The sequence below is a fragment of the Danio rerio genome, chromosome 3 (assembly GCF_049306965.1).
Source record: "Danio rerio strain Tuebingen ecotype United States chromosome 3, GRCz12tu, whole genome shotgun sequence".
Taxonomy (NCBI): domain Eukaryota; kingdom Metazoa; phylum Chordata; class Actinopteri; order Cypriniformes; family Danionidae; genus Danio; species Danio rerio.
Genome location: NC_133178.1, coordinates 54,416,396 through 54,439,889, shown reverse-complemented (window position 1 = coordinate 54,439,889; position 23,494 = coordinate 54,416,396). Strand labels below are relative to the sequence as shown.

Genomic DNA, 23,494 nt, shown 5'->3' with positions numbered 1-23,494 from the left:
AATACAACAACAGATCCTACCTCGTAAGAAATGACTTTACATAATGCAAATAAGCATCAAGTTTTTTTGAGATTGTGTGTCTAATTTAGTAGTGTAGTGCGTTCGCGTGGGTTTCCTCCGGGTGCTCCGGTTTTCCCCACAGTCCAAAGACACGGTACAGGTGAATTGGGTAGGCTAAATTGTCCGTACTGTATAAGTGTGTGTGTGTATGTGTGGATGTTTCCCAGAGATGGGTTGTGGCTGGAAGGGCATCCGCTGCGTAAAAACTTGCTAAATAAGTTGGCGGTTCATTCCGCTGTGGCGACCCCAGATTAATAAAGGGACTAAGCCGACAAGAAAATGAATGAATAATGTGCAAAACTAATTTAAAATACGTATCACTAACCTTATATGTGAAATAGCAGGGCCCGCTAGAACTTTCTCAAGAAGTGCAAATGTCAAATTATTAGCGCAACGCACATGTAGCGAGCTCATCTGTTTGTCGGAACTACTAGACACAATTTTTTTATCAACTATAATGTGTTTAATTAGTTAATTTGAAATTTATTTCATTATTCCAGCAATAATTGTTGAGTGAAAGAATGCGCTAGAAATATGCATTGCGGCTCCCTTTATTGTACAGGCTTATTGCACTTAAACTTTTTTAGGTTCGGCTCTCGAATTAGTAAGGTTATGAGTAAATGTTATTTAAAATATTTAAAGCCTGCCATCTAGCCTACAATAACAGCAAATTTAATAATAAAAAAAAATAATAAGACAGGCCTACTTTGGCGTTGCAATAAAATAGTATTAATTATCAAACAAATAATTACAATATATAATTAAAATAGGAAGAAATAAATGAAAACAAATGGTACCCTTTGTTTTTATAGCAGGGCCCAAAGTGTTCTTATTCTGGTTCTGCTAACAACTATTAAAAAGAAAAAAAACACACCAAACAATAAAAACACTAACTGATAATAATAATAATAATAATAATATTAATAATAATAATAATAATTATTATTATTCTTATTATTATTATTCTTATTATTATTATTATTATTATTATTATAAAGCCCTTGCTCTGAAACAATCATGCAAACCAGGTGCTCCTCGGAAATGGCTATCTTTGCTCTGCATCAGGTGCACAGCAGCAAGAAGCTTGGCAGTGAACTATGACCTTAGTTTAATGACAAATGTCTAAGAATACTGCTTTACGTTTTTATTTAATTTATACATACACAATGAATGTAAGCCTGCTAACTGTGTGTGGTTCAAATGATAGAATATGTAAACTTTGTTTATATATATAATTAAATAATAATAATTAAAAGCCTGCGTGTAAGGCTTTTATTTTGAGGGTGACGTCACGAGCGCAGATTTGGTTAACCAATTAAAGGGAAAGTGGGCGTTTCAGCACCGCCTACATGTGTAAAATGAATTTTAAAGTCGTTTATCCGTTTTCCTACCCTAAACCAAAAAACGAAAATCCAGCCAAAATCTCGTTTTTTCGTTTTCTCGTGAGCAAAAGAAAAACGGAAAAACGGCCGTTTTCTCCATTTCCTTTATTCCGTTTGAAAATGGAAAACAAATGAACAAAACGTACACGGACCGTACACGGACCATTTTTTGACTCATTATTTCGTTTTGGTTTTGTGTTTGTTTTAATATTTCGTTTTAAGTTAATAAGCAGAATAACAGATGAGTTTCCGTTTTTTCTGCCTACAGAATAAACAGAAAAACGAAATATTCATCGTTTTTCTGATGTTTCGTTTTCCGTAATAAAAGGAATAATCAAATGAACGGATGATACACGGACCAGAAATCCACCCACTTTTATCTTCCATTTTACTTTCTGACTGTTATCTACAAGTGAGGAATCTAAACTTACTCTTGAACCCTAAATCCTTGCAGTTTTCACTGAAGTCTGCACTTTTGTGACTTAATATGGATTTGATTTGACTTATAGGTGGAAGTCTGCTCAGAGACCACGTCAGTGCTGGCTTTGCAAGCTGTGTGTACCTATAGAGCATAACGAGGTGCTTGCTAACTTTGGAAAGCTAAAATGAAGTCACTCTCGTTGTGAGCATTTAAGAGAGTTTAAAGGATTTTAATAGTGCATAAAGAAGTTTAGTAAAGATACATTTTATTGAATAATTCACATGATGAAGACTATGCAATGTTATTTTAAATTTGATTATTCACTTTATGAAAACCATAAAGCGATGTTTATTTCACTTTAACATCTGCTTCAATATGTTTATTTATGACTGTAGATTTCTTATATGTATATACTAACTTACATAAAAGTTAGTTTGTCATCTATAGAGTGAAATTATATATATATATATATATATATATATATATATATATATATATATATATATATATATATATATATATATATATATATATATACATACAGTAATATATAAAGAAAATTTAATTTTTTTTCCAATACTGTGCAGCCCTACTTAACATACATGCCATTTGATCTCTGCAACACCTTTAATTCAGTTTACCAAATGAGATTGGGATTGCTTCATCTTGCAAATTTCAGCTAAATTAAATGACCTCAATTGCACACACCTGATCCAGTTAATAACGTTAAATCAATACTTATTTATACTGCACTTTTAAAAACAAAAAAAAAACAAAAAAGTGTTTACCATACGTTTTGTACACATACACACCCAGAAAAATAAAACAGGCATAAGAGTCTCGTATGTTGTTAAAGCTAAAGAGCTTTTGGCTTTTAATGAGTTTTGAGACTTGATTTAACAATGAGTTTTGGGACTAGATGCTGAGGCAAATTATTCCAACATTTGGGGCTGCCACTGCAAAAGCATGGTTTTTAACCTTGTGTGAGAAACAGCCAAAAGTAACTGATCTGCACATCTATCTGCCCTTGATGAAGAACTGAATTAACTCTGTATCTTTATTAAGTTCCATGTCTTAGTGTTAGTCTTTTTAGGGATTTAAACAGTAAAACTGCATCCCGAATGGAACACTATACACTCAACAGCCTAGTATATGAATTTAGTGTCATTCCAAATGGAACACTTAACGGTTGAATAAGTGCATCATACGGGTATTTAAAGTGCACTTATTTTTTTTAGAATAAAAAGAATATATCCATGTAACTACACTACTTATACAATTTATATTCAATCCGCTGTAGTGACCCCTGATAAATGGGACTAAACCGCAGGAAAATGAATGAATAAATTTATGAATTAATTAATGAATGCATGAATGAATGAATGAATGGTCTTGTCATTTAAAAATGCAGTAAATGGTTACAACATTTCTTTTGCTTCCAAGTACATTTGGTTATAAAACTGTGTTATTACATTTTCTTTATATTTTTGAGTCAAAGCTCAAAATTTTCCTTTGGTGTGAATGTCTCAAGCATACAGTAGTTCATTAAATTACAGCTCTTATAAATATATAAATAAAAACAACAATCATAAAAACAATAATAGATACACCACCGATCAATAGTTTAGAGTATTTTTTTTCATGTTTTATTTTTTTAAGGCAATTATTCTGTTCATCAAGGTGTCATTTATTAAATGTAAAAAAAAAAAAAAAGTGAAATCTTTATTATAATTTTAAATAACTACTTTCTTATTGTATGTAGCTTCAAATTAAATTATAACTTCAGTCCTTACTGCTTTTATTACTATTACATTAATAATAATAAAATGAATGATAATTAATATTAGAGTAATTTCTGAAGAATCATGCGAGACTGAAGACTAGAGTAATGAAGCTGAAAATTCATATTTAAAATCACTGGAATAAATTAAATTGTAAACTACTTTTGAACAATTGTTTTATAGCGCAATAAAATTTCACTATTTTACTATTTGTACTCTGTTTTCAATTAAATAAATGTGACTTTTGTGAGCAGGAGAAGCTTATTGTAAAACATTTAAAAATCCTAACTTTTGACCGGTAGTGTAACTCAGACCACTTATATATCTCAAACCACAGACTTATAGAAACTTTAAAATTGTGTTTTACAGTTTGTAAATTTGTCACAAGGAGAATTTGAGTCATTGTTCAATACTTGTGAATGGATATGTCCCTTTAATAGCAATTTCATCCTCATAAACTTACTCCATATTCATTTTTCTCTCATTCATAGAAATAATGTATGCCACCCTTCAGTGCACATACTGTAAAGACATTATTCAACAAAGTGCTACTTATTTTTTTAAACTGGTGCTATAATAGAATCAACACCATGATGCAAATTTGAGAACACCTATTAAATCCTTCATAAAATTTCATAGAATTTTACTCACTCCCCCCCAAAAAAAGAAAAAAAAGAAAAACTAAATTGTACAAGCATTAAGTAGAATATTCCTTCTACCCAATCTGCAAATATTGAGTCTTCTTGTTCAATTGTGCAGGGTTTTAATGCATTTTTAACATGGCCCAGGGCTGCTCTGGGAATGCCAAGAGTGGGACGGGAATGCACAACTCACAGATTCCACAGAAATCATATAAAAGACCAGTTCAAGTCTGCTGGAGAAAAGAGAGATAGCTGTGTGTCAGGAATCAGGGGGGTCACGGCTGTGACAATCATGGCTCTGAGTGGCAGAGAATGGGCCTTGTGTCTGGGCTGGTACTAGGGTACCAGGCGCTGCTGCTCTGCGGACAAAAGCCGCAATGTAACTGTGGCGGGGAGTGTGAGGGGCTGGAATGAGAAGCTTCTGGAACGCTGCAGAGGAAGAGAACAGTTTAGTGCATTAATACAGGGATGGGTTTGTGAGGCACACGCACACACATACACACACACTGTGAGACCTGCTGCTAGCACAGGAGGAGGTGTGTGTGGGGGGCTCGTGTTAATGACAGAGGTCTTTTCTGCTGCTCACAGTGCCTTATTTGTTTACAATTGCCCCCATAGTCTTGCTGAGACCATTAGAGGGAAGGGGGCAGCGGAGAGAGAGTTATTATGTGGTCAATGCGTTGCTTGCGTGACCAGACACATTTGGCATGCACTGAGCTGTACGGCAGACATACATTCAGCTCTTGGTGGGGCTGGAGGACACTTGACAATTTAAACACTGGTCTCTGCTGGAGCCGTAGTGGCTTCAGATCCAGCTGAGAGTTCCAGCCGGGGGCATTATGGGAATGTTGTGGAACGTCGAATCTCAGCGCGAGGAGATGCACTCCGTCTCTGGGAAGGAAGAAAGATGGTGCTGCTTTCTCAGCTGTTTGAGGGCTTGGGGGGTTAAACCCCTGGAGCGTGGACTGAGACATGGAGAACCAAAGAATGGTGTCACCATTCCTCAGCATCGTCAGAACTTCCTCGTACAATGTATTACCAGACAGAAGAAGTTGCTCTTCATCTGTACTCTTGTTTATCTGCTGAATAATGATGGTTCAAGGTATTTGGAACCAGAGTTTGCTTCTGAACTATTTTTCCATTTTATATCCAGATAGATGAGCTGATATACATGGTTTTAACTTTTTTTCTTTAGATCATCTATTCTTCAGGTCTCTGTCCTTTCTAAATGCATGTTTTCTCTCTGTTCCTCTCAGTTCAGCTCCTGAAGTCTGCAGATCTTGGACGTCACAGCCTTCTCTACATAAAAGAAATGGGACACGGCTGGTTTGGAAAGGTGAGACCTTGTATAACCTTATCCTTTCCCCAATGCTGATTTTAGAAATCAGCAGTTTTCTGAGTACCCTCCAGAGCGTGCTTGTAATGTGGTCAAGATCTCATTAAGAGCTACTGTTTAACAAACAGTTTGAGATGAATCGCACACCGAGGTTTCATAGGTGGCAGTTTCATAGGTGGCAGGTGTGAGCAATTTTCTCAGTGGTAATGTGCGATTTGGGCTGGCTTTCAGGTTTTGCTAGGGGAGGTGAATGCTGGACTCAGTACCACACAGGTGGTGGTTAAGGAGCTAAAGGCCAGTGCGAGTGTACAAGAGCAGATGCAGTTCCTGGAAGAGGTCCAACCTTATCGGTAAACACTTTTTATCTTGCACTCAATTTTCACAAAGAAAATTAAATAAAATGAACCACAGCTCTTTTTCAGAGTGTAATACTAAACAGTTTCATGTTCCCACTTTTCAATACAGGACAATTAATGTATTTACTAACATGAACGATACGTTTATTCATGTTTGTTATTGTAAGTTTATGAAAATACAGCTTTTCTTTCTCATTTTAAAGCACACTGTTTGATTTGAATAGTGCATTAGTAAATGCTGTCCTATGATTAACACATTCTGTACACACGTTTTATATATTTTTTTTCATGTCAGTAAATATGTTATCTAACATAAACTAGGTGTCCTGACTGTATTGTAAACTGTTCCCAGTTTCTCCTATGAGTGGTGTTTTAAAATTTAAACATATGGATCCCACAGTGTGCTCCAGCATCCAGCCCTCCTGCAGTGTCTTTCCCAGAGTACAGAAGTCACGCCCTACCTACTGGTTATGGAGCACTGCCCTCTGGTAAGTTGTTGACTACATGTACCAGCCACTTTCCACACCAAGTTTGTCTGACTACACTTTAGAAAATTTTTAGGCAGTATATCCAGCTTTAATATTGAAAATTAAAGGCGGGATGTATTGAAAAAGCACCCTGTTTACTAGCAAAGTACAACAAATCAACAAATGTGCTCGAGTTTTGTGCGTGTGAGTGGCACTTTGCTGTTCAGCAAGCCACAGCTTTAGTATGTCGCAGACCGATCAAAGTGTAGCAACTCTTGCTACATAAGGATCTTTTCACTTTAGGTCTACGGAGAGTCTATGGCTGTAGTTATACTGCTGGTCTCAATGGTCAATTCTGATTTAGTGACTGTATTCGACTTTTTTTTTTTTTTTTTTTGATGACCTGCTTACATCATCTTTTAAAAGCCTGCATTTACACAGCACACGGCAAAGGTGCAATGGACAGGAATAAAAGAGCGGGCGCTGACTGACAGCTGATAATAAAAAGAGAGCTCTTTTCTCCATTCCTGTATTTAATGTGTTCACAGGGTTTATTTATTTTTATTCTTTTTGACTAGATGTTTCACTTTAGTTTATGACAGAAATGTTCTAATTTTGCCAACTTATTTTAACTTAGGCCTTTTTTAACCAGTAAGCATCTTAATTTCATGTCCATGGTGTAATTTATGCACGTGACGCATGCAACCGTTTTCTATTAAACTTCTATTATTTTATATTGGTTCCATGGCGGAGTTGAACTCTCTCTTTCGTGTTAACATGCTGAAATACTTTAGTCCTATTTTTTAAGTCCTTGTGTATGAGGTTTACGTTTGGGACTCTGCTGAAGTCTGTTCTGACATAAAAGCGTTAGAGTTGACGTCATCCGCTATGGTTTTTAATGACGTGTAACTCGCATTGACAGGTGAAAATCTGATCTACCTGCTTACACTGCAGACACAAGAACACAGATCCGATTCATATCGGATACATTTCCATATGAACAAGGCCTGAATCTGATTGAGTAAATCAGGCCATATCCTATCGGTCACATACAAGTAAAAAAAAAAAAAAAAAAAAAAAAAAAACAGAATCTAGTCATATGAACCATTGTAAATGCAGCAATGTCTTTGCAATATTTAGAATTTGGTAGAATAAATACAATTAAAATTAGATTTTAAATTTCATTGCCAATTTACTTGCAGCATTATATGTGTTTTTGAACATGCAAATGTATATCATATAAAGTTTTTTCCATAATTACAATACATTTAATACATTTTCCAATTATTTTCAATGAACTGGACTAATGAAATGTATAACGTACAGTACACTGAATCCATTATTTATCTAAAACATTGCAACATTCTTAAATGTAATATGGAATATTTGATTGTTACTAATTCTTTTTCTACCTATTGTTAAACCATAACAAGAGTTAACATTTTCCACCATTTTGTGCTTTAGCTCAAGATGCTATCCTCCAGTCAGATACCACCTGGCATGTCTTATGTCCTACAGATTTGACAAAAAATTAATTCACTATTGGTGTACAATAAACATTCTGGGTAACACTTTAAAATAATGGTCCATTGGTTAATGTTAGTTAATGAATTTACCAACATGCACAAACTATTAGTAAAACATTTCTTATTGTATTTATTCATGTTTGTTAATGTTAGCTGATGCCATTTAAGTTAAATAATGTTAGTCCATGCTCGTCCATGTTGACTCGCAGTACATTAACTAATGTTAACAAGCACAACTTTGGATTTTAATGATGCAATAGTTAATGTTAAACTATGGTTAATAAATGCTTTACAAGATTATTCATAGTTAGCTAATGGTAGAAAATACATTAACTACTGGACCATATTCTAAGGTGTAACCACATTTTGCACAAATATATTAGCTGAATAAATGACATGCTTCAATGACTTCTATCATTGCTTTTGTTATGCTTTTTTATAACTAATGTAACAGAGTTGACATTCACAAAATAATTTATTACTGAAATTACAAATAATACAGAAAATAGATATCTTCTTGGTGTGTTTTAAACTATCACTCCATTCAAGAACTTAACATGTAACATCAGCGAAGACATGAGCATTTCCTCCAAGTTATACAATGTCAATTTTATGAATATATCCCTATTAAACACTATTAAGCACATTCCCACTGATAAAATGACAAAACAAAAAGGTAAATTTTCAATCTAGATTTAAAAACAGACACAGATGATAGACAGAGGGGCAAAGCCTACCACAAGGTAGGAACAGCTACTGCAAAAGCACTGTCGCTCCTGCATTTCAACCTCGACTTTGAGATGCATAGTCTCTGTCTAGATGACCGAAGCCGACCAGGCTGATGTTCAGTCAACAAAACGGGCAGGTAGGAAGGAGCCAAGCCATTTAGTGATTTAAAAACCAAGAGAAGAAATTTAAAAGTGCCAGCGCAAAGAGCGTAAGACTGGTATAATATGGTCATATTTTTTGGTACCAGTTAAAAACTTTGCAGCAGCATTTTTAGCTAATTGTAAACAGGATAGAGTTGTCTGACTAATGCCAAAATATGGTGAGTTACAGTAGTCCAATCTAGAATAAAAGCATAAACATTTTTTTTTTCTATAGTGTTTCTAGATAGATTAGGTTTGACTGTTTTTAAGAGTTGAAGCTAAAAAAGCAGGATTTGACCACTGCGTTAATCTATTTATCAAATCTAAAGCCATCATCAAAGATAACATCCAGATTTTTTACCCAAGGCTTTACAGAAAAACATGATTTACCAAGATTTAATGGTGGTGTCCTAGAAGAATTTGAAGGGCCGGATACAATTTTCTCAGTTCATTTAATTTATTTTGGTAAGATTTCTGATTATCATCAAGATTTTTTTTTTTTTTTTTTTTTGCTGTTTGCGTCAATCCAATCACTTATGAAATATATTATTTCTAACAAACAAATAATCATTTTCACTATTTCAGGAGCACATTTCCTGAAAAGAACCTGCAATGAAACTTATTCAAGTCTATGAAGCTTTTCTGAGCATCCAAGGTGGCAGAGCTTAGCAAAGGGATAATTAAAGAGCTTAATGCTCCCTCTGCTGGTCACATAATGCATTTGCACAGCTAAAATTAAGAATTACAGGAAAAGCTAGCACACACTATCATAACGCAATCTGCCATTGTTTATTGAAATGGTGTTTACTTTTTACAGGGAGATGTTAAAGGATACCTCAGAAGCTGTCGGGCTGCTGACACAGTAACCCCTGACCCTTTAATCCTTCAGCAGATGGCATGTGAGATTGCTTCTGGCCTTTTGTACCTCCACAAACACAATTACATTCACAGGTGAGGATCCTTAAGTTTTTTGACCTTTTCCCTACATAATGATTCTCCGGGTGATTTTTCATCCTGCCGCTTCCCGGATGTCCGGCTCTGGTGTCTCCTGGCAACAATATCCTGGTGCTGCCTGAGTACATCTCACAGACTCCAGCATCAGTGATTTTGTTGCCGGGGGAAAACCCCTCACTCTACAAACACCATCAATTATTTGTAAGTTACCTATGAAGAAAATGTGAGACTACATTGCAGACTTCCTTTGCCGTTCTGTCATTATGACAGTTTGTTCAGCGACAGACACTATAAATGATGTACACATTCTCCACCCTGTCTTGTTCTCAGTGACCTGGCCCTTAGAAATTGCCTGTTGACCTCAGAGCTGGCAGTGAAAATCGGAGACTATGGCCTCAGCCATAGCAAGTACAAGGTAAGTCTGTAGAGTGTTTTAGGATACAGGTCCTGCTGATTCCAATTATTTTGACCTGACCACATTATATCCTTATAAATCACATTATTTCCGTCTTATAGGATGACTATTATGTGACAGCAGATCAAATATGGGTTCCTCTACGCTGGATTGCACCCGAACTTATTGATGAAGTCCATGGAAATCTCTTGGTAGTGGATCAAACCAAGGCCAGCAATGTCTGGTAAATAGTTCAGAGATGAACACTATGGCAGAGGTTCTCAACTTTGAGGACACAGATGATACATGACAGGTGCACTAAAACATAACATGTATGCAGAGTTGAACACAGCATAACATTCAGTATTCTACATATGGAGAATGCTGAACTAGGACTTGTCTGGATACATATTTGTGGGTAATATTGATCTGATCTAATGGGAATGCTTTTAAGGACAATCAGAATAGCATAATTTGCAATTTTTGATATTCAGAATTGTATTTCTTCTTTGTGGGATGCTTTGGACTACATAATACATACATATATATATATATACATATATATATATATATATATATATATATATATATATATATATACACATATATATATATATATATATATATATATATATATATATATATATATATATATATATATATATATATATATATATATATATATATAATAAACAGGTTGAGAGCCCCTATCAACATATATTGAATGTGTATGTGTTTAAAGGAACACGGTTTACTTTTTTTTTTTTTAGAAATAGGCTCATCTGGAGTTAAACAGTGGCATTATAACGATCTCCAGGCCTGGCGGTAACACATTTAGCATAGCTTACAGGATAGTTCTGGGGGTTACAAACCCTTTTTCTAGAGATCTACCTTCCTGCAGATTTCAGTTGCAACCCTGACAAAACGCACTTGTCTGTAATTACCAAGTGCTGTTTCAGGTCCTACTTAATTGGTCCATGCATTTCAGTAGGGTTGAAGCTGAATACTGCAGGAAAGCAGCTGTCCAGGTAAAGGGTTGGTGACCCCTGGGATAGATCATTAAATTGGATTAGACAATGGGTCACCATACCTGTTCCTGAAGATCCTGCTACTACTACTACAAACACATCTGCCTTCAGATCCTACTTAGTTGGTGGAGTTGTGTTTAATTGGAAGGGTTTGAGTTAAAGGTTTTCTAGTTTGAAATGGCTATGAACTTAACTCTCTATATAATAGTACATAGTAAGAGATGATAATGGTATAAACCGATTCAATGATTTGTGCTAAGCTAAGCTCACCAGACCCAAAGACCCAAATACTGGCAGAATTGATTTAAATTGCTAAAACTTAACTGTTAAACTCCAAGACACTTGTAAAATGAGCATATTTTCAAAAAAGCTGTGTGGTTTTTTCTTTTATTTACTACTGCATATTATATACTTGTATAAACAAATTTCCTTCCAGCCTCATTAATAAAGATGTGTTTTTCTTTTCATTTTTGGGACTCTGCAGGTCACTAGGTGTGACGATATGGGAGTTGTTTGAACTCGGTAATCAGCCTTACAGGCACTATTCTGATAGGCAAGTTTTAACATATGCTGTAAAGGAACAGCAGCTCAAACTGCCAAAGCCCCTGCTGAAAGTGCCTCTGTGTGAACGCTGGTGAGTCGTCTCACAAGTCATAATCATCCTCTGAATCTCACATTCCCTTGTGTCTCTCAGTCATGACTCCCCATTCACCACGTCCAAACCAATCAATGCTCCTCTTCACAGACACACCCACCAATCACTTTTTCTTTAAATACATGTACAACAATCAATGTCTTCCAACCATTCCAACCACAGGTGTTTCCACTAGTCATTGCCATTTCCTTTGGCAGGACCAAGAAATCAATATAGCTCAAATCCAGCATGGTCAATCATTAATTCTTCCACCCTGTTAGCCCATCAATCATACACTTATCCAATCCTGGAAGCACACGATCATTAAATTTACCCCAAACATCCCAATCATTGTCCCTATAATCAAAAGCAGTCAGGCATGAGTATACCACTTCATTCTCGACTGGACACATAAACAACAAATGACCCTACTTTAAGACTGCAAGGTTACTATAAGGCAAAACCATCCATATTTCAAATAATCACTTAATGGGTTTCTGGCTATCATCCATATAAGTTTTTTATTAAGTAACCATAAAACAATCAGATAATAGATCATTAAATGTGTGCCATATTTTTTTACGTATAAATTAAGTGCCAAAAAGAAGAAGCTAATATTAGTATCTATGTTTTAATATTATATTATATTATATTATATTATATTATATTATATTATATTATATTATATTATATTATATTTAGCCCCCTCCCCCCAGTCAGGTTGGTATGTGATAAATTAAGGTAGGGTCTAAAATTTTGGCTTTCCTGTCATGTCTTTGAACAGGTATGAGGTCATGCAGTTCTGTTGGCTGCAGCCCGAGCAGAGGCCGGTCGTGGAGGAAGTTCATCTCCTGCTAAGCTACCTGTGTTCTAAGGGTGAGACAGAGGTTGAGGAAGACTTTGAGAAGCGCTGGAACTCTCTCAGGCCAAGTCTGGGCTCTGGCAGCTCTCACAGGACACCTGCACCTGAAGTAGCCTCTTCAGCTTCCTCGTCATTTCCTCTACTTGAACACTTCTCTATGGCAGACAGCTTCCAATCTGAGAATGGGGATGATATTTTGACAGTAACTGAGACCAGCCAGGGACTCAACTTTGAGTATAAATGGGAGCAGGCACGAGCTGAGCAGCCCTACTGCTCCTCTTCCGCCAGTGGACCGTTGGGAAAGAATAATCCTCATTACCAGGATGTTTATTACCCTCTTTGCAATTCCACAGGTAGCTGCAAAGGTGAAAGCCTCCCTCTTGGGGTCTCTCCATCTTACTATGAATCAGATCATCCAGGAGTGGTCCCAGTACTGAGTGCACACAGCCCCTCAGTAAGTAGTGAATACTACATCCGCATTGAGGAGCCAGTTGAGTGCAACATCAACTTAGAAGACACAGATCTTGATTATAGCCCAACAGTTGAAGCCAGTAACAGCAGCTTGTCCTCTGCAGGCAAGAGGAGTCTGATTGGGTCTCAGCCAAACTCATACTGGTCTGCAGCTAAAGAACCCATCAGTAATGATTATGATTCAGATAGCAGCCTAACCATGGAGCCACTCCAAAGAAGAGTTCCAAGCTCAGTAGAGATAGAGCAGTCGGAAGCATATTTATCTTCCAATGACAGGCAACATTTTCAATGTGAACAGTCACCAAAAAAAGGACCAGATGTTAATTTGATAAGAAGACAGGGTTCAGATTCAAATCTGCAGAGAAGAGGGTCAGGAAGCCATAGACTGGAGGTGGTTGATGACAGCCCTCTTGGCATGTCAGTCTCATTTAGTAGTCCCAGCTTGGCACATTGTGATCCATACCTTGAACCAAACCAGAGAACTGCAGAAAGAAGTAGGGCAAATGAGGCCTATTATGACATGATGAGCCCTTTACAAAAAAATGTGCCTAGGCCGCACTACATGAGCATTGATATTGATGCTGGTGATGGTCTTCTTTTGGGTAGGGGGAGTGTCGAAGATGATGATGATCTGTTTTCTCAAAGCATGTTAAGCAACTGGAATTCCAACCACTCAGCAAACAACAACAGTTTAAGTGACCGTAGGCAAGCTGTGGGTTTTCAAGATGCATATTTTGATTTACGTCACCCAACACCCTCCTCTCAAATTGGGAGTTTGAAATCAAGAACACTGGAAATAAGCAACAGTTTCACATACAATTCCATCGATTCTCTCAAAGTCCACTCATACATCGAGGCCACTGACAGTACACCCACCTCCAGCAACTCTCACACTGATTCAGATGCTGGTGAGTATCTACACTTATGCCCTGAAGGTACTTCGGGTGTTGAATCATCTGCCAAATGTCATTCTGTTACAGAAAGTCTACACACTCATACACGGCAGAAAAACATTGCTCATAAACATATAAAAAACAGTACATCAGATTTACATGTAGGAGGTTGTAGCATACTTAATTCATCAACTCTTTCAACTGAGATTGTAGATGTTAAAGAAAACATGTTAGTTGAGACAAGGATATCCCCGGCACAAAAATTAAATCTAGCAACCAATAGTTTTGGAGTGTGTGTAAAAATGGTGTCATGTTCGAAGGATACATCCAAGAGTGTCTTAGAGTGTAACCGTTTGACAGACAGTGGCATGGTACCTGAGAACTCTAATATAACTTTGGTGGAAATTAATGACTGTAAAGATGACTGCCCTGATATCCCCTCTGGAGTATTAGTAGATTATCCACTGGACTATGCAGAGGTGGGCAATATTGACCTAGCTCATGGACCACTGCAGAGAGTAAACAGGCCTAGACAGGCAGAGGACACAATTAACATTGCTTCTAGCTGCAGTCCATGTGAGGCCTTCAGCCCAGATAGTTACCAGACTCCCATTCAGCCAAAATCCCTCGACAGTGGCTATGACACAGAGAACAACGAATCCCCAGAGTTTATCTTAAAAGACCTTGAAGGGAATCCAGCCCTTAGCACCAGTGTAGAATCAGATGAGAGTGACATGGTGCTCCAGATGGACCTGGATGAAGATGTCAACGTAATGCTTCTTCATCCATCCAGCAGTCATCTACCCCTGATCAGCCTTAGTGAGAGGAATCAGTACAGAGACTCTGCTTATTTTTCTGACTATGACATGGAGAATGACAAAAGCCCTTGTGAAGGAAGCAGCAACTTCTTCAGTCGTCATGAGGGGGATGACATCTTTCAGCTAAAAGCAGAAAAACAGGACTCAGAAAAAAGAGTTAGAAGAGAAGGACATGGCACAGAAAGTGAGAAGGGATATGACATCTCCATGTCAAAGGACAAAACTGCTGGCCTTCATGCTAAGCAGCCAAGTATTAAAAAGACAATCTCAAATATGTGTTCGTCCCCTACAATGGTTCCAGTGATTTCCACACTTTCCCCCTTTCCTCCAGAGATGGGGGGTTGCTTGACCAAGGAATCAACTCCAGATGACGGTATTGGATTGGAATCTGATCACTCTGGTGAAGAACCAAACTCTGATTGCTATTCGTCCACAACACCTGAAGGGTCTTCCTCAACACAGGAGGCCTCAGGCATGGAGGAGCAGGCTAATGGAGACTCAAAAGATTTTTCCTCAGCAGAGTCACTAGGCTCAGACTCTACCATAGTAGACTTCAGTGGAGAGATTATACAAGAGGAAGAGCAAGACATCTGCAACAATGTGGACAATCCAGAACTTCCAATGGAAGGACACAATGAGGACAATATAGAGGTAAATGAGGATTCCATGGAAGGCAGCAGCATAGAAGAAGCACTTTCAAAACCAAGGCGTGATGAATCATTAGAGAGGATTCTTCCAGCTTTGCCAGAGGATCTTGATGTCCCAGCACCACTGGGAAACGTAGAGGAGGCAGATGAGGAGGATTCAGAGGATAGTGATGAGTCTGACGAGGAACTTCGTAGCTACAACATACAGGAGCAGAGTGATGAGAGTGACGAAGAGTTCCCTGTGGTTCCTGTCATTGTGAGTGACCGTAGCAGTGCACGGCATCTACGCAGCCTCCTCAAAATGCCTTCCATACTTACACAGTCCTTCTGTGATGAGTTGGAGAGTAAGAAAAAGGTGGTGTCGTTCTTTGATGATGTCACCGTGTTTCTGTTTGACCAGGTACATAGCTTAATGTTTGTTGGATTAAGGTTATACATGAGGTAACACACAATGATTTGTGTTATTGACAGCCTGTGTCTTTCTGTATATTAATTCAGGAGAGCCCCACGGGTGATCTCGGGGACTACAGTTTTCCTGTGGAGGTAGAACCCAATGGTCAGGCTTCAGATGTGGAGCTGCCACGACCACAAGATGGGGTCACTTCTTATGAGGATTCATCAGAAAGAAATGCCTCGGAAGAAAGTTAGTGTTCAATATTCTTCTGTATTAAAAACAGGCCTGACATGGTTATTAATACTTTTTCAATTATGTTTCTAAACAGGTGAAACCTTTCAGTGGCAAGACGATTTTCCATTAATGCCCAGTCCTTCAACATCAGAGCCTGGCTCTGAAGAGATCACCACTCCACCCAACTCTCCAGTCAAATCTCCAGATGAAAAACCAGCACCACCACTTTCTCGATTTAGTGTCTCTCGTTTTTCCATTACGCATGTGTCTGACCCTGACATGGACTCCATGGGAGGTAAGTTCTTCACACAATGATAGGTATAATGCTTTTTAAATTAGTTTGTTACTGTTCAGCATCCATGACTGACATTCTCGATCTTTTTTCCCCTGACAGGTAACAGTGAGAATGGAGCCCAAGAGTGAAGTGGCCATTACACTTTTAATTGAAGAGGTGTTAAGAACCTTTGTGGTTTGACTCGGTCTTATCAAACTGAACGTTATTCTGTATTTTTTTTACGTTCTGGACTAAAAAGTCCTGTTAACCTGATATGCTGTTTGGTCACAGTGCCTCATCCTGTAGTGGATTAGCCAGCCCCTCCTTTGTGTTTCTAGACAGATGGTGGTTGAGTGACAGTCTTTTGAGGACAACAGTTTAAAGAACAGAGATCTTTACAACACAGCATATTTATTATCTATGTATCAAAAACATGATGTGTGAAGATTATAACTTATTTGCACAATTCAGTAACTGTATCATGCTGAAATCATTCTTTTTTTTTTTTGCACATAACCCGTAGGAAATAATATAGATACAAGTCTGCTCTCCTCATCTGCTTGTCATCCTCCATATTGTCAATATGTGGTTTAGAGTCCGAGATACTTGTCATAATGCTTTGTGTTTTAGATTGACCCAATGAGCTGCAAATAATAAGAGCTATGAAAGGTTATGCCCAATAAAATAGTCCCCTATTTAAATTAATGGAATTGAGAAAGAGAAGAGACCACTTTTGACTAAACTTTAGCTCAGGGGTGTCAAGAGTATGTATCTAAATTAGGTTATTTTAACTAACACACTTTAAAGTACTCGTACTGTCTTATGTTCTGCTTTGTTTAAATGTACAATGTACAAAAGCACTCTCATTGTGTGAAATATCGTTTATACACCTCTTATAATCAAAACTCAAATTAATATATCATTATGCAGTTTAATCAATAGCAAATTAGTTATTCTCCTGTTAGATCTTAAGATCTCTAGATTTCTATGTAAATTTCAGGAATATTTTAAAGAATGAAGTAATGCATTGCAGTACGTGTTTGTTCAGAAAAGAAATGACAGTATTCCAGGAGAACAGGCAGTAAAGCAACATTCTATTTTGACAGCTTTCCTACATTATAGTTTGCACATGGGTCATTTCTGTTATGCAGCCATTGAAACTACTACAAAAAGAATAATATTAAAATAATAAAATCATGAAACATTCTGGGTGTTCAGAAGTCGGTGTCTTTAGGTGAGAATGTCTTTGTTCAATTAGAAAAATACATCCAAATAAACTTAGAATCAATCAATATTGGTTACTAGAGATGTTACGATTACCGACTCCAATTCGACACAATTCACAATACTAATCTCACAATTCACGATTTTGTCACAATTTCTTTAAACTAAATTATTTAAAACAAATTTAAGATGAATAAGAGCCCTTTCATTTTTTTTTATAAGTGCTGCACATTTTTTGCAAAATAATACATTTTCTGCCATGACTAAATTGCTATTTAGATTTAAATTGCTATAAATAAATTTTAAAAAAAGATTTTTAAAATAACTAAATAGTAGAATAAATACAGGAGTTGAACACGATTATGAAGGTGAGTAATTAATATGACTTTTGTAATCAGTGTGATACACGTAAGAAGAGATAATCTTGAACATTTTTAAATATTCAATAAGCTAAATATTAAACTATGCATAAACTAACTTGAAAAAGGAGAGGGTAAAAATAATCTAATAACTGCTTCTGTAACATAACACCTTTCACTTTTTCTCAGTCTGAAAAACATCTTCACACTTTCGCAATGAAAACATTGATGCACAGAGTCAGAGTAAGCAGAACTGCTTACCACATGGCTTGACTTGTTAAGTTTTTAGCGTATAGACATCTGTGACGGTAGTTTTTCACTGTGCTGATGGTTTATGTGCATCATATTTGTTGTTCTGTTAGTGCAAGTAAATTAGTATTTGCACACAGTTTGTGTTTTATCTGGTGCACTTCACCCGTCATTTTAGTCCGCCGCTCCACCTCTTGCTTGCCCCTGACGTGCAGGTAAAGTGAATTTGCACATGTAAACACAGCGCCGCCTCTGTTCAAAACATGCATCACGATCCTTTCAACATTTCTACCAATTTGAGTAGTCACATATTTTAATTGATTTTCAACCGGCTCATGGTGAATTATTACATCTCTATTGGTCACTGAGACCAAACCTTTCATAATGCTTAATAACTACAATTTTTATGCTAGCAAGATTTCAGTTATGAATATAAAATAATAGAGATGGATTTACCCCAAATAAATCATTTACTTACCTTTAGTCCATCCAAGATGTTGGTGACTTATCTCCAGTTGATAAGTCACCTTAATGAACCTTAATGAAGACTTTTAGCTGAAACCAATGCGAGTCAATGGCTACCTGTGCTTTAATAAGTCATTAAAGCTATATGATTGATCGGTGTCGGAAATAAACATTATTTAAATCAGTTTTGGCTAACAGTGCTTCAAGGCAGTCTGGAGTGCAAGCTTCCTAATGCGTAATGCCACCTGAGCAAATGCAAACTTACATTTGAGCTACTTTTTGTGAGCTTATAATGGAAAGTATTTGCATGTGCATTTACTCATTTAGGGTCCAATCACACTGAACACGCTTTTTTGTTTCTAAAACGCGAGGTGCACAACACTGCCTTTTTTTTGGGTTTTAGGTTGAATTTAAACATACAAATTAAGTGGAATTTTATTAAATTAAATATGTTTGTTTAAATTCAACACAAATAAATTGTTTGCAACAGTTTTGCAACATCATTTTTTTCAGTGTAGGCAACAGGTGAATCAGCTGAGTAATGTGCGTGAGTGTTGCTGTTGATATTAATATAATTTTAATTTTAATTAATATTGTGATGTTCGAGATTTGTCAATCATACAGCACTGGATAACTCAAAACAGTAACCACAAGTCTCTTCTCCATCATCAAAAGTCTCCGTTATTGTCTTAAAAACACAAACACTGCAGACACCTTAACTGAAAACACACCTCTGCTTTCATTTGAATGAAATAGATGAGACTTACATTTGACAGAGTTGACATTGTGTCAACTGCGAGCGCACAGCGACAGTGTTCCCAAATTAACGAATTGTCGCTATATTTAGCAATTTTTCAGACCCTCGTGGAGAATTCTTTTTTAAAAAAGCGCCTAGCGACAAATCTAGCTACTTTTTTGTTACTGTAGATTGTAATAGACTCTCATGTGTCCATACTGCAGCATTCCTATTCTTCTTAATGAGCTGCGGATAATACCTTAGGCCCCTCCCCTGCTTAGAGCACTTACAGGTGGCCCAGTCAGTCCTCGTAGAGCAGTCTCTCCCAACTGCAGCCTGAGAACAGATCACTCCTCTGCGTACCAATAGCAAAAGACTTGGCATCGGCAGTGTGAGGTATTTCCTTTGTACAGTCAAACAGATCTACTTCTATTTCATTTTAACAATTTTACTTGACCGTTTATTCTTTTTTTGTTCACAATCACAGATATTTTAGTGAAAGTTTCGGAACTTGTCTGGGTATATTAGGTCTGAAAGATTACTGCAAATTCACAACACATCTATACTGCTATACTTTATTCAAACACCAACAAATTCAGTTAAATTGACATGCATACATAGTGCAAATATATACCCCTTTATTAACCATAGGCTGTTAAACAAACAAACGGTGGAACGTGATGTTAGTAATATTCAAATTGACATATGATGCAATCTAGTGACTTTTAGTAACTTTTTGGGCAGAGCTTAGCGCCTTAAAAATAGTTGGCAACAGTGCACAGCGTGCAAGGGCAAAAACGCGAGACGCAGCAGGTGAGTAAAACGTGGGGCGCGCAGGGTGCATAAACAGCGACTAAAATGCTCGCAGCCGTTAGTAAACCATTTAAAAAAGGCACCTCTCAATATAAAAAGCATGTTTGGTGTGATCTACCCCTTAGCAGACACTTTTATCCCAAAATGTTGTATTTTTCATGAAAATTGGATGCATTTGTGTTTTTACATACATGCTCTCAATTGGAAAAACAGATTTTTTTAGTTCTTTTTATAAAATATGTTTCATAAATTCCAACATTTGGCAACAATCTCATGGCAATTCATAACTTTTTGATTTAGTTACTAATTAGTATTAATTTAGACAATCTAATTTGTACATTTTACTATAATTTGCTCATCCCCCAATAAGGAACAGGGTAAGAAGCAGGATTTAGAGGCATGCATCCCTTTAAAAATAGTGCATATTTATACAAATTAAATGGTATGTATTTTTATAAATTGGCACACTTTTCTAACATTAAGTAAAATAGTTATGTTCCAGAGATCACTCTGGATATCAATGTAACACACATTGCAACTCGCATATCATTATGTGACAAGATGGCTGCACTCCAGACTACTATTGTAGTAAAAAAAAAAAGTTTAATATTTCAATTTTAACATTAATATAGTTTAATATTTCATCCATTGACAATGCATTGGGGACATGAAAATGTACAGCGTAACAGAAATGACCCTGACAGAAGCAACATTTATTGGTGCTCGTCAGGAATTTCATCACAACAGTCAGTCTTGAGAATGAACATTTTATTTCAACCCTACAACAATTTTAGACATGAGTGAACAAAACCAGCAGGTTATCAAAGTAAGTTGTGGTAGTCAAAGACAAAACCAAGCTAAGGTCCGCGTGAAATGTAAGCTTTTAAGAGTTTTATTTCAGTATTTTGATGCATTTAAAGCTGAATATTGAGTAGGGGGCAGGGCTTTCTTTGTTTTGCAAAATATTCTCTCATAGCAAACTAACGGTAAGAGTGGTTAAGAATATTTTGACTGAAGCTGATTTTGACGTCAACAGAGAAGGACCGTTACTCCAAATGCAGAGTCAAGACTTGATGGAAGATTACCTAAATAAATTTATTTTTCTTTACTGAATTAACTTGCACAAGTTAATTATTCACCTAAAGAATAACAATGTGTGCTAAATAAATCAATGTTGTAAATTTAGATTTCACACGGACTTCAAAGAGGAAGAATGACCCCTGTCGTCTGCGAACAAAGCGTGTTCCAAACAGTAATGGCAGCTCCTGCAGATCAGGTCCTCCGTCTGTGATGATGCCTTGTCTCAGAAGTGTTATTTTTGTTAGATCCAATCCAAATAGATGTACTACAAAACAATCCAGAAGGTCCAGATGGCATGTGGGCCCCATGTATATTTCTATATTTTGTCTTTTGTCCCTAAATCATGAGGTGTTACACAGAAAAAAAGCTGTTTTACATGATGATCTGTTTAAATGTAACGTACAGATGTATCCATCATGCTCTGCCTTGAATCACTGGAGCCCATACACATTTGTGCCAATGCTGTAAGTCACAATCACTGCACTGTACCCTCGCTTTCTCGCTGTATGCCTTTCAAGAGTTTTATACTGTGCTAAACCTTGCGGCAGTAGGTACTGTTTCTCATTCAGAGCATCAGCGCTTCATTGGTTATGGCTGCCAGAGAGAGCTAAAATGTGAGTGAACTGAATGTTGTAGCGTCCAAGGGAGAAGTCTATGGTTACTGCCTCATAGCTGTCAACCGTATGTCCTCATGACTCATGCCTACTGTACTACAATAAAAATAAACCAAACTATAGTTTGTCTTTGTGCCTGTGACAGTTATTTAAGAAAATATATACATGTACAGTTGAAGTCAAAATGATTAATTATTTAATTAGTTTTTTTTTTTTTTTCTTTTTCAAATATTTCCCAAATAATATTTAACAGAGCAAAGACATTTTCACAGAATTTACTATAATTTTTTTCATTTTTTTTCCTGGAAAAAGTCGTATTTATTCTATTTCGGCTATATTATAATATTATTAGGTTTTTAATAATAATGAAAAAAAATCATAAAAAATAAATAAGCATATGTTATACACAATATTAATATGCCCCTTAAGCAATGTTTGTTTTTGACTAACCATAGGCATAGAATGATTTGCCTAATTACCCTAACTTCAATTAACCTAGTTAAGCCTTTAAATGCCTAAAGCACTTTAAGCTGAATACTATCTTGAAAAATATCTAGTAAAATATTATGTACTGTCATCATGGCAAAGATAAAATGAATCAGATATTTAAAATGAGTCGGTAAAACTATTATGTTTAGAAATGTGTTGAGTAAATCTTACTTCTGTTAAACAAATTGGGGAAAATATACAATCTGGCTAATAGTTCCTCAACTGTACATATAAGTGAACTATAGTGGGTTCCAATAGTTGAAGATCACTGGTGGAAATGTAGTGAAATTCCTGAAACAAGAAGTATGGCTTTCCGCAACAAACGTGACAAACATTTAACGATCCTTGATTCATTTAAATCCCAGCTATTGCACTCCTGATGAAATGTTAAGAGTTATAAACAATTACATTAAACCCCATTAACATTAAAAAGTACAAATGCTACTAATGCCAAATACACATTGAGTGACGTCAAGAGCTGCCAAACTAACTTTTGGATTTTTTTAATTTTGCAGAAATTGGGAATTTCTAAAATTTGCAAGCACCAACAAGAATGTCAACCAATTAAATCAATTCATGCATACTCCATTCAGACAGCAGCCAATTGCTATCTAGTTTTAGTGTTTATGACAATCGTGTCAGGGCCAAGTTTCAGACATGTCCTCCATCAAGCATTGAGGTGAAAGCCCCATGTGAATCGGGCATAAGAGTGACTTGGCTTTTCTTTAAACCATATGCTAGTTACTTTATTTTCTAGATCTGAGGTGAACTATCTGCTGATGCTTTGAGTGGTATGGTGATAAATATAATGTAAAATGGTGTTCAATCTCACAATGGTAGCATTTAACACTAAAAAAGCCTATAATCGATCCCTGATTAAATTGTCATTGTCATTTATGCAGTTGCTTTGCTGCGACTTCACCTAAATAGAAAGCATTTCTGAAATTGAAATTTCACCTGTCACCGACCACCAACAGTTTGGACAAAATCCCCACATCACATTGAAATAAATTTAATATTAAT

The 23,494-nt window shown here is 36.5% G+C and overlaps 1 protein-coding gene and 1 non-coding gene across 5 annotated transcripts in view; both read left to right on the top strand.

Moving 5' to 3' along the window:
- The window catches only part of aatka (apoptosis-associated tyrosine kinase a), a 154,684-nt gene extending 132,575 nt beyond the window's left edge, over window positions 1-22,109 (top strand). For 3 of the 4 annotated variants that reach the window (XM_001344016.10, XM_073945017.1, XM_068219437.2), the window contains exons 4-14: window positions 5,542-5,621; window positions 5,853-5,971; window positions 6,378-6,465; window positions 9,657-9,790; window positions 10,124-10,208; window positions 10,310-10,431; window positions 11,700-11,849; window positions 12,634-15,940; window positions 16,039-16,183; window positions 16,263-16,463; window positions 16,563-22,109. In XM_001344016.10, coding sequence (XP_001344052.6) covers window positions 5,542-5,621; window positions 5,853-5,971; window positions 6,378-6,465; window positions 9,657-9,790; window positions 10,124-10,208; window positions 10,310-10,431; window positions 11,700-11,849; window positions 12,634-15,940; window positions 16,039-16,183; window positions 16,263-16,463; window positions 16,563-16,591 — 4,460 coding nt within the window. In that variant the 3' untranslated portion in view covers window positions 16,592-22,109. Of the gene's footprint in view, window positions 1-4,983; window positions 5,388-5,541; window positions 5,622-5,852; window positions 5,972-6,377; window positions 6,466-9,656; window positions 9,791-10,123; window positions 10,209-10,309; window positions 10,432-11,699; window positions 11,850-12,633; window positions 15,941-16,038; window positions 16,184-16,262; window positions 16,464-16,562 lie in introns of those variants that run through there. The other variant, XM_021474742.3, reaches the window with a different exon arrangement.
- Window positions 9,880-9,964, top strand: mir338-3 (microRNA mir-338-3). The gene has a single exon (NR_161932.1). It is a non-coding gene; the product is annotated as a microRNA mir-338-3 (primary transcript).
- Window positions 22,110-23,494: the final 1,385 nt, after the last annotated feature.